General features: G+C 39.6%; 1 protein-coding gene across 3 annotated transcripts in view; it reads left to right on the forward strand.

Moving 5' to 3' along the window:
* Positions 1–122: 122 nt before the first annotated feature.
* The window catches only part of Spata7 (spermatogenesis associated 7), a 32,249-nt gene continuing 19,924 nt past the window's right edge, over positions 123–12,447 (forward strand). The window contains exons 1-4 of one of the 3 annotated variants that reach the window (XM_059279776.1): positions 123–296; positions 5,331–5,405; positions 7,734–7,829; positions 11,057–11,104. In XM_059279776.1, coding sequence (XP_059135759.1) covers positions 278–296; positions 5,331–5,405; positions 7,734–7,829; positions 11,057–11,104 — 238 coding nt within the window. In that variant the 5' untranslated portion in view covers positions 123–277. The remainder of the gene's footprint in view (positions 297–5,330; positions 5,406–7,733; positions 7,830–11,056; positions 11,105–12,447) is intronic. The other 2 variants (XM_059279777.1, XM_059279778.1) reach the window with 2 other exon arrangements.

Consider the following 12,447-nt stretch of genomic DNA (forward strand, 5'->3'; position numbering starts at 1 on the left):
CCAGGACCCCTTCTCCAGCCCACTGCCTTTCTGAGGTAGCTTGGAGGGCCTGGGGAAGCGGGCGGGGCGGGGCCTGGGAGCACGCGTCCCTGCGCTGTGACGTCATAATACGCCGCCGCAGAGCCGGCCCTTAGCAACGGACCTGGCGACAGTCTCTGTGGCCGCTGCGGCCCCCGCGGGCTAGTCTTTCCAAATCTCCACTGCGGGGGCCTGCTTGGCCCGGATAAGAACCGAGAGGACACAGAGTGTCCCCGCGAAGGCTGCAGGAGTACTAAGCATGGATGGCAGCCGGAGAGGTAAGGGGCTGCGCGGGTCCAGGCCGCGCCCTGGCCTTTCGGGTGGCCTGCCAGCTCCTTCTCCAGTGTCGCGGGGTGATGCCCGGAGCTGGACAGGCCCAGGGGGAGGCTCCGCTTGCCCGTCTTATTGCTCTACCATCTGGCCTTGGGTTGTCGCCTTGCATCCATCCCCTCATCTCGGGATCCTGCAGCCTGTTGTCGCCTCGGTATCTTCTAGGCAGAAGACCAAGCCCGGTCTTTGAAGTCCGACCTGAGCCCCAGATCGATCAGGCCAGCCGCTTTCACAGAAACGACCCTCGGTTTCCTCATCTTGAACACAGAGGGAAAATACCCATGCCACGGAGTTCCTGGAGATTAAGTGCAGATAATACGTAGCAAGCTCCTGGTTCCTTCTTAGGACTTAGCATACATGAAAGTCTCCCAGTCCTCCAGAACTGACTCACCTAGAGCTGGTTATAGTTCAGTTGCTTCCAGGTGGGGAGCTGGGATACCTCATTTGTAATAATCTCCCAAAGCCGGTTAGTGGATTGAATGTTTAATAGCAGAAGACTACCCATAATCGCAGTGTACACCTATTTGCCTTGACTGATATTCTGAGACAAGTGGCGAGTGAGAAGTAGTTGGTGACCCCTATCCATAAATCTTTACAAATCAGCCCAATAGGAGTTGGAGCGCGACAGCCTAAGCCTTTCTTAGAACTAAATAAGCCACACACACACACACACACACACACACACACACACACACACACAGAGGAGTGGTATTGTCTATTTAAAGGGTACCTTTGAATTGATCTGCTCATGGTTTCTTGAATTAAGTCTTGCTTTCAACTTGCGTGCACCTTTATTTTGCAATAATTGATCAAAATAAGTGTTATGCTTAGTGTAGAACGTCAGTTGACAGGATATTCAGACACCATACAAACCTAAGTCCGAGTTAAAAAGCAAACCAAAATGCTCTTATGGTCTTCAGAAATGGTTACAAAACAAACTTTAAACCTCTGCTGTGTTCTACCCATAACCAAACAACTGTTTAGTATACACAGACAAATCTTGTTAAATAGATATTATTCATATTTTGAAATAAATAGAACTAAAAAGTATAAATACACACACACACACACACACACACACACACACACACACACACCGCCGCCGCCGCCGGTGTCACAGTAGGTGACAGAGCACAAGCTTTGAACCCAAACTAAGAATGTAAAACTCTTGAGTTAATTCTTGTACTTGCATAGTATGGGTGGGGGCATTTATATAGTAACAGACTTAGTAATGTTTGGATATTTATTTTTAAATGAGGTGACAGATGTAGAAGGGTTTATGCTTTATCCCTTATCCAAGTGGCTTCACTTTTAGCCCATAATATATAGTAATATCATTGTTTCTAGTTTTGAACTTGTAAAATAAAATGTTATATTTAACAAGTACCAGGGCTAGTGTTCATTATACTATAAATGATAAGTAACTATAATTGTTATTAATCATATATCATTTATAAGTAATCATTGATTTAGCTGAAGCTTAAATTCTTAATTTTAATTGAAAGCACATGTCTTAGATTTCATTAGTTCCTTCAGCTATTTCAGAACATAAAATAGGAAAGATACCTGGGGAGAAGTTCCTCACTTGCTTACAGTAATCCCATTCTTTTGTAGGGTCAACCTTCAGCGTGGTGATGTAGCAGAAAGCCACCAGCTTGAGAAACAATAGGTCTTGTTTCTAGTCTTTGATATTAACTAAGAGGAGGTATTCTTCTGCCAGTTGTTTCACTTTCCCAAGCCTTCGTTGTCTGTAAAACGGGGAGCTAGACTTGATAATCTATAAGACTTGGTTTCCAACGTTGTCTGTAAAACGGGGAGCTAGACTTGATAATCTATAAGACTTGGTTTCCAACGTTGTCTGTAAAACGGGGAGCTAGACTTGATAATCTATAAGACTTGGTTTCCAACGTTGTCGTAAAACGGGGAGCTAGACTTGATAATCTATAAGACTTGGTTTCCAACGTTGTCGTAAAACGGGGAGCTAGACTTGATATCTATAAGACTTGGTTTCCAACGTTGTCGTAAAACGGGGAGCTAGACTTGATAATCTATAAGACTTGGTTTCCAACGTTGTCTGTAAAACGGGGAGCTAGACTTGATAATCTATAAGACTTGGTTTCCAACGTTGTCTGTAAAACGGGGAGCTAGACGTGATAATCTATAAGACTTGGTTTCCAACCTCTGACGGGAGGAAGGAGAAAGGGGAAAATTAAGAATGTTGGTCCACCATCCATTGCATTACCAGCAACCTGTGCTGGAGAAACAAGAGGATACAGGTGTCCTATTAGGACAGCTAAGGGAAAAGAGACTGGGAAAGATTTCTTAATCTGTTGTTCCCATGGAGATACTTTTATAAGCGACCTATTCCTAAGCAATTTTGGGAAAATACTGAAATGCCATTTTTTTTTCCTCAATGAGTTTTCTCTGAGGAAAACTCAAATTATATAGGAAACTGAGCTGAAGAATTTGACTGTCCTTCAAGACCATCAATCTCATGCACCAATTTTTAGTCTTAGTTTAGAGAATGCTAATCTTTTACTAGACATTTCATTTGAGACTACTTTTGGATCATTCTGGGTCCAATCAGGATATAGAGACTGTGCCTAGGCTGATTTAAATGAGGAGTATAGAGAATTGTTAAACAGTCATAAAAGTAGCTATAAGAAATGAAAAAACTTTATATATACTATATGTGAGATATGTATTTTATATTTATATATATATATATATTTACTACAGTATACCTAACATATTTGCATTGGGCAAAAAAAAAAAAGTCATGTAAAGAAACAAAAAAATATACCCCCTTCAGGGAGCAGCTCCTGAGGGCCCAGATGAAATGGTTTGTCTGTTCCTCTAGCTCTGTGAGCTTTAACATGACATTTATGTGTTAGGGATGTTAGAAACCAGTGAGTACACATCTTAGTGTAAATAAGTTGGTGGGATCCTCTGTACCACCACACCAAAAAAAGCCGCCTGGGCGATAGTTTCATGTTCTGCACACTAGTTACATTAATGCTAAAACTCTGTTCTGTTTTTGGTTTTTAACAGTTTTTCTGTTTTGTTTTGTTTTGTTTTGTTTTTTCGAGATAGGGTTTCTCTATGTAACAGCACTGGCTGTCTTGGAACTCTCTTTGTAAACTAGACTGGCCTTGAACTCACAGAGATCCACCTGCCTCTGCCTCCTGAGTGCTGGGGTTAAAGGTGTGTGCCACCACTGCCCTGCTGTGGTGAACATACAGTTACATTTTGGAGAAAGAAATTATTTTGTGATGAGGTCTATGTAATTTTCCAATCTCATGCAGTCTCAAAGACCAGACACTATTTTTACATTACTGGAATTGTCTTTAAATATAGCATTTACTTGGGTACATTGGTGTGCACTGTAATTCCAACTACTTGGAAGACTGAGGCAAGATCACTTCAGCCTAAGAATTCAAGACCAGCCTGGGTAGTATAGTAAGACCTAGTCTCAAAAGGAAAACTGATAAGTATAACTCGAAATATGTATTAGCTCTAAACAAAACATCTAATGGGTCAGTAATGAACACAATAAAGTCAGTATTTATCAAGTGACATAATTGATATATTGATCACTTGATCTAGTAAAACTGAAGTCTCAAAGTAAACTGTTCTTAAAATAACTTTTAAATTAACTGTTTTCAAACAGTTCAGTCGTACAGTACTTGCCCAGCACTCACCTGAATACACACAATGCTTCACATAAAATAGCTTGTTTTCTTTAAAAACTGTGTATGTGTGTGTGCACATATACGTAGGTCTGAAGCTAAGGTCAAGTGTGTTTCCTCAGGTCTTCTCCACCCTTATTTCTTAAGACAGGGTCTCCCGCTGGTTTCCTTTTATTTCTATTGCTGTGGTAAAATACTCTGGTGGCTATCATCCATCACTACCTGGAAGCCACAGCAGGGGGAGCTTGAAACACTAGTCCTGTCACATCCCCAGGCAAGAGCAGAGAGAGACCAATGCATGTGGGTTTACTGCTCAGCTCAGTTTCTCTGAGACAGTTCACTGTCTGGCCCATGAAGTGGTACTGACTACATTCAGCTGGGTCTTTTGACTTCAGTTAGCACGATCAAGAAAATTCCTTAGTGGCTGGAGAGATGGCTCAGCAGTTAAGACCACTTACTGCCCTTGCAAAGGACTCAAGGTTGATTCTCAGCATCTACTGACAGGCTCAAAACCTCCTTCAACTCCAGCTCGGGATCTGATGCCTCTGGCTTCCAAGGACACTAGTACACATGTTGAGGGTATACACATAAGCACACTTTAAAATATTCTTTAAAAAGAATATTCCTCACAGGCATGATCAGGCTACTGTGCTCTAGACACTCCTTCATTGAGTCTTTTCACAGGTAATTCTAGGTTGTATCAAGTTGACAATTAAAACTATCAGTTCATTGATTCAGTGAGGGTACTTTGTGTCAGAGTGTCCAGGAACCAGCTCCCTGTGCCCACCCCTAGCTGCTCCAAGACTGGAGTTCCAAGCATGTGCTGTCATACCTCACTTTTTACATGGATTCCAAAGTCAAGTCTTTGGGACTTCTGTGACAGCCACTGTATCAACTGAGCATCTCCCCAGCCCTATCTTATTTTCCCAAAAAAAGAAAAGGTTCAATCGATGGTCATAGGATTTTTGCTGTTTGATATGTTATTGCTGGTAGTAAAATGATTTGTGGGTTTTTTGTTTTGTTTTGTTTTTGAAACATGGTCTCATTATATAGTCCTGGCTGAATTCGAACCCTGTGTAGACCCAGATGTCCTGAAACTCATAAAGATCCGCCTGCCTCTGCCTCCCAACTGCTGGGATTAAAGGCATGCACCACCACCATGCCTAGCTGAATAAAAGTTTTAACAACTTTGTTTAAAAATGAAATGTGTTCTTTTTAAAAATATTCTATATTGTTTTTCGTGAACATTGTGTTTCACATGTCCTAATTCGTGGTTTTTATTGTTGTTGAAAGTCAGAGCAACCTCTGTCCTCCCCAGATACAGTCCACCATGCCTATTTACAGGACACTTGAGCACCAAGAGCAATGGTAAGTCAGCTACTCAAAACTGTAGCTTCATTGAAAGACTCACTGTTTTCTGTGCTGGGAAACCACATGGCCTGATGAAACAGCTCTCTTAATGAACATTTGTACTTCACATTAGTAACTGGAAGTAAATGGTGTAGGCGTTCTTTACTGTGCCTACCTGCCTCCTCCTTTACTTAGCTACCTCCTGCTTCCCACCCTGCTACAGCCAGGGGCTCCTTTTGCCAGCACAAGGTCTGGTTTAAGACATGCCTGCTTTGTAAATGATGATTACAAAGACCCAAGCCCTAAAGAAAAGCTGTGTAGAGAAAACTTGAATATATTCTCAGCTGATGTTTATGGGTTGCTGAATCTCTATGTCCTGTGATGCTTTTACATTTTAGAGTCTTCAGAGTAAAACTGTAATGTTAACTCTAAAATAATTTTTGTAATTATAACTTAAAAGTCTTTGGCATGGGTTTTAGGAAAACCAACTTAAAGCTATTGTCCTTATTTCCATGAAAAATCTTAAATGCTCCTCTAAATATGAAGAAATGATGAAATTTTCAATTATTTCTTTTATTTCTTTGTCCTACCATATATACATAGAAACAGCTATGGAAACTGATTTTTAAAAAACAAAAAGTCTTTGAAGCAGTGTCTGGTGACCCAAGCTTGTAATACCAATATCTGGAAGGCTGAGGCAGGAGGATAGCAAGTTTATGGCTTGCCTGGGCTACAGAGTGATGTCAGGGCCATTCTGGGAATTTAATGAGACGCTTTCTCAAAATAAAACGTAAAAAGAGTGCTAGGGATATAGCTCAGGGTTAGAGTATTTGTGTAGTATATTCAAGACCCTAGATTTAATCTTCAGGAAAACACACACACACACACACACACACACACACACACACACACACACACACACACACACTTTGAAACCAGATTTAAAAGAAACATACGCAAAAGAGCAAAGTGAAGAATACAATATACTGTTTGCTAACTCTCAAAATGGACTCACAGAGCTCGTCAGCATGCGCTGAATTGACTCTCAGCAATGCATCCTTTGTTAGGAATACGTCAGAGACTTAGTTCACAGTCTGTGCCTCAGTTTCCACTTTTATTAAATGCTGATAGTAATAGCTAGAAAGGTTTTTACAGGTAGAAAGAGTGGCACAGTGCATGACAAGTGTCCCTCTAGTGTCTTCCATAGTAACATGCTTATGTTATGCAGAGGTTCCCTAAAAGGATAGATCTAGGAGGGGAATCTAAGTTTCAATGTAGAAAAGTCTCTTGTGTTTCAAGCTCTATATTCTGTTTCACTGTTGAATTTTTTTAAGCATATGCTCGTACTACTTCTCAAAATCGTTTCAGGGGCTGGGGAGATAGATAGCTCGGTGGGCACATGGATAAAGCACTTGCTTGCAAATTTGAGAGTTGAGTCCCAAAAGCCCATATGAATGCGTGGTGAGAGAGGTAGCCCAGCTGCCTGGGGAGCCGGAGGTGGGACGCGCAGAGCAGCTGGCTAGGTAGACCAGCTTGATCAGCCAGCCTAGCTTCATCATTCCATAAATGAGACGGAGAGTGAGCAAAGAAGATTCCCAACACACACACACACACACACACACACGCACACACACCCTTCCATATATACATGTACCCACACACGTGTGGACATGCACATACATCCCACACATACACATGCAAAAAAAAGTGCTTTTAATGTTTAAAATATGTCTGCATAGTACTTTATACTTATCTATTGGTGCTTAATGCTTCTGAGAGTTCGTTTAAACACTTGGAGTGAAGGCAGAAAAGTTGAGCAGCATAGATTTTATGCGCCTGTGCTTAAAGCAGTCTGTGGATCTCCATTCCAGGTGTAAAGTCAGATTCGCCTCTCAGAGCAGAATCTTTATATATAGTCTCTTGATTTGGGATTTGTTTGATTTCCCAAACTTAGTGGTTTGTTCATAGCCAAGCTAGTGACTAAAGATTTTTAGTTATGAGATAAAAAGATATAAAATAGATAGTAATCAATTCTATTAATAGTAGATTAAAATTACCAATCTATTAATAGATTATATTCTAGATTATTTTAATAGATTATATTCTAGATCTCTTTTCTGAAATCTCAAGCCTATAAAACTTAGTTCTTGAAGAGGTCTGAACCAGGTGCTGAGTTGCTAATTTGTGTTAGCAGAGCAGGATGAGGGCTGGATTCAGCGCCATGCACGTGTGCTCTCAGCCTCTTTGGTGAACTCCAGAACAAGAATGACTTCAGTAACTTGTGTATCTTGTGATGTTATATATTAAGTTTAACTATGTAATGATTAAATATGTTTTAATTTTTAGCTTTTTGCACTGACTCCTCTTCTCTCAGACTAACCACTCTCCAGCTGGTCAAGAATCACATGGCTGTTCACTATAATAAAATCCTTTCAGCCAAAGGTAAAAAAATGTGCAAATTTGAATTTTCTGTGCCAATTTAAACCCCAGCTTTACCTATCATTATGACAAACCTGTGGCAAAAGTTAATACTTTATCTCAGAGAAGACTTGTGTCTAAAAGTGAGATGCCAACTACTGATTATATCGATGGCAGATTTTATGTTCACAATATTTACAACCACATAATGCCTATTCTAATATAATATAAAAATAGTATTCATTCTAATATTTTGTTGTTAGATATTGCACATTTTTCTATTTCTGTTTAAAATTTTATGAGTGTGTATTGGGACATATTTGGGTATATGTGTGAGCAAGCATGTATTCAGGTACGTGTGCATGCGTGTATGCATGCGTGTGCATATGCATATAGAATCAGAGGTCAACCTTGGGTGTCATTTGTCGAGAGCCGTCCACTTTATTTTTTTCAGAGAGGGTCTCTCACTGAGACCTTGGGTTTATCATGTTAAGGCTAGACTAGCTAGCCAGCCCCAGAGATCCTCCGTCTCCCCAGGGCTGGGAGTACAGAAGTGTGCTGCCATGTCTGCTTTTTCTGTGGATGCTGGAGTCCCTGGGTCCATGGGTCCTTGTGCTTTCATAACAAACACATTAGTGACTGTGCTATATAAATATAAAGCCCGGGCTAGCCTGACCTCAGTGTCCTGCTTTGGGCTCCCAAGGAACTACGTGTGTTGTGCTACCATGCCCAGCTAGATGCTTGTCTTAATATAATTTTATAACCACTTTTTTACTTAGGAAGTTATACAAAGAAGCTTCTGGCTGCTATTTTTTCTCCTTTTTTGTTGATTTTATTAGCTTACATAGAATAAAATGCACTAGTTGTAAGTATGCAGGGAAATACTGAAAATGTGTCTCTAAAGCACCACCAGAGTCACAGTAAACCAGAGGTCATTTAACTGTGTGTGTATGTCCGTCTTCTGCTCTTGCTTTTGCTCAGGTCATGAGCGGAGATTGGTGTGTTTATTTCCAATTGGTGCTTAAAAAAATCAAAGGATGGTATTTTGTAGCATGTGAAAATAGTGTGAGATTTGACTTGACTGACTGTAGCACAGTCACGTTCATTCTTCTCACACTGGCTCTGGCATCCTTTGCACTGGAATGCAGAGTGAACTAGGGGTGACCAGCTGTGTCACTTGGCAAAGCCGGAGCATTTACCCTCTGCCCTACAACAACAGTGTGCTGATCCGGTGTAGGACATTTCCACATCCCAAAAAGCTCCGCCTCTTATCTGTGCAGTCAGTCCCTTCCCCTCCAGTCCCTGAAGCTACAGATCTGCTCGCTGTTCCTAGAGTTTTGCCTTTTTTAGAATTTCATGTTAATAGAATAAAACGTATTTATACTTTTGGTCTGGCTTCTTTCAGTGTACACAATGCTTTAAGGCATCGTGTTGTGTTTGTCAATATTTCTTAGTTTTGGGATGGGGTGTGTGTGGGTGGGTGGGTGTGGGGGGGTGTGTGGTCCCAGGGTACCGGGGTTCTTAGTGGGCACCACTGTGCCTGGTTTCTGCCCATGGGTCTTGGGTAGAGAACTCAGGTCCTGTGCTGGCATAACAAGTACTTTAATGACTGAGCCGTCTCCCCGGCCTTAACTGTATTTACTTTTCTTTATAAGTTATATTCTAACTGGTGGTGCACGCCTTCAATCCCAACACTCAGGAGGCAGAGGGAGGAGATCTCTGAGTTCTAGGCCAGCCTGGTCTACAGAGTGAGTTCTAGGACAGCCAGGGCTATGTAGAGAGACCCATCTCAAAATAACCCAAAAAAATTTTTTTTGAGTATTCCATTTAATGAATCTAGTGTCATTGATTGATTCATGACTGGTGAATATTTGGGTTATTTGGACTCAGTTTGAGCTATGGGAAATTAAATTACTATAAGAGTTCACATACAGTTGTAAACATCTATTTCGATTTCACATGAGTAAATTATTTTGGTAGGAGTAGAACTGTATGTTTGTGTGTGCATTTAGCCTTGTGATCAGATCCTTTCCAGAGTGCTAGTTTGTGTTTGCTGTGCTGGTACAGCCTCAACAACCCTTGCTCTTGCCAGTGTAGAGTAGTATTTCTTCTGTGTGAATATTTGTAAGCTTAAATGTAAACTTTATTTTAATTTCACGAATTGTTTTTTACTAACTTGACCTAATGTTTATTTACTTTTTTTGTGACATGGGATCTCACTATGTAGCCTCATGAGCTGGAATTTAAAATGTTAGGTTATATTTTAGATAATTGAAGAAAATAGCATATCATGGCATTAAAATCATGTAAAATTGAGTTCCATTTTCAGATATTTTAGAATTTGTGTTTTTAGCAATGTGTTTAAGAAATCATTTTCTAATCTTAGGGTTTTCTAAATTTGTTTTCTTCTAGAAGCTTTCTACTTTTAGCTCTTCCACTTAAGTTTGTGACCCATTTTGAGTTTTCATATAGTATAACAAGAAGGTTATTTGTTTTTGTCTACATATACATATACATAAATACATACATACATACATACATACATACATACATATATAAAACATTTCTGGTATCTATTACTGAAGAGATTATCCTTTCCCTATTAAATTGCCTTGGCATCATTTGACCAGATGCATAAATAAGTCTTGATTTAATTTTTGGTCTGCTTCTCTGCATGTCTACTTTGTGTCCACACCAACTTGCTTTGTGTCCCATAGCATTGTATTAAGTCTTGGAGTAAGTAGTGTAAATGCACCATTTTGCTCTTTTCTTTCCAGTTCAAGTGTGTTGATGTGTATGGTAAAGGCATAGCATTGGGTGTTGATGTATATGGTAAAGGCATGGCATTGGGTGTTAATGGTAAGGGCATGGCATTAAGTGTTATGTGTATGGTAAAGGCATAGCATTAGGTGCTGATGTGTATGGTAAAGGCATGGCATTAGGTGCTGATGTGTATGGTAAAGGCATGGCATTGGCCATCTATGTTCTGTTCATTCCCTTTTCAGTTTATATATTTTTTTCAATGTTTTATCTTGCTCTGTTTTCAAGTTCACCAGTATTTTCTTCCACATTATCTAATGATCTGTTAATCCCACATAGTATTTTTTTAGCTGTTATCTTACTTTTAATCTCTAGAAATACAATAAAAAAGCAAAGAACTTCAAGTCTGCAGAGATTTTTTTTTTGAGTTATACATTTGATGTTTTTCATTATTTATAAACATCAAAAATATTAATTTTTTTCTCTTTCAGCCGCTGTGGACTGCTCAATTCCAGTAAGTGTGCGTACCAGCATCAAATGTAAGTAATTTTTTAACATAATACCACTTTAGAAACAGTATGAAGCACACATAGCATGCAATTTAACATCCTATTTCTAAGTGTTCACTTCAGTGGCATTAAGTACATGTGTGTTGAGGATAGTCATCATTATCATCCATCTACCCTCAGCCATGTGTGAGCCCCTGGGAACCACATGTCCACATTCTGACAGTGCTGGTGGTGTGGGTATATATTCTGAGTATATACCCAGAAGTAAAGTTTTTGGGACACCTAGTAATTCTCTTTGTGCATTGTTGGGAACTGGTATGGGGTTTTCTCTAACATCTGTATGATTTTTACATTACATCAGTCACATGCAAGGCCTTCAGTTTCTCAAGGTACAACACTTGGGAGTTTTGGGTTAGTTTGGTTGGTTGATTTTTGTTTGGGGATTTAAAAATTCTCATGTTCTCCTTGTTTACAAAAATAAGTTATCAAAAAATCATCAAATAATAGAAGAAAGAAAACAGTTGCTAAGTATATAGGAAGCAATAACAAAACGGTGTTAAGTCCCAACTTATAAATATGTTTTAAATGTAAATAGATTAAACTTCCTGATCCAAAGGTGTATAGTGGCTGGCTCAATCTAAAAAGAAAAGAAAAGGAAAAAGGTAAAATGCTGTTTATAGGAGTCTGGTTTAGATAGAAGGACACACAATGGATGAAAGAAGAAAAAGAAATGATGATACACAGGAATGATAACCAAAAGAAATAGGCAGTAGATGCCATTATGTTGACCAAAATAGATTGGAGTCGGGAACTCTCGAGAGAAAGAGGTGGTCATTAAATGGTACAAAAGGAAGGTCTAGATATATACACCCAGTATTGGAGCTCCTGAAATCTATAAAGTGAATGGTGACAGAAAAATCTAAATCTCGAAATTGATAGCAATACAGTGATAGTAGTAGATTCCATACTCCGCTTTCAGTAATGGCAAGAACAGCCCAACATTAGAAACAGCTGAGTTAGATAACACAGTTAATGAAATGAACCTAATAAACCTGCCAAGCTTTCTACCCATTTGATGCACATTTTCCCAAAGAGCACATGGAACATTCATGGGCTTTATCATAGCAAGTCACAGAGTAATCTTAATGTATTTCAGAAAATAAAAATCATTCCAGGCATCTCTTTAACCACAGTTTAATTAAAGTAAAAATTAAAAACAGGAAGTAGTAAAATTCACAGATTTGGGAACTAAGTAACTTTGAGTCCAGGAGGAAATCAAATGAACTTTAGATCAGATGTGGTGGTGCATACCTATCACCTGGGAGGTGACACAAGAGGATTAGATGTTCAGGGCCAGCCTGGGCTTCATAGTG

This window comes from Peromyscus eremicus, chromosome 14 (genome assembly GCF_949786415.1).
Source record: "Peromyscus eremicus chromosome 14, PerEre_H2_v1, whole genome shotgun sequence".
Taxonomy (NCBI): domain Eukaryota; kingdom Metazoa; phylum Chordata; class Mammalia; order Rodentia; family Cricetidae; genus Peromyscus; species Peromyscus eremicus.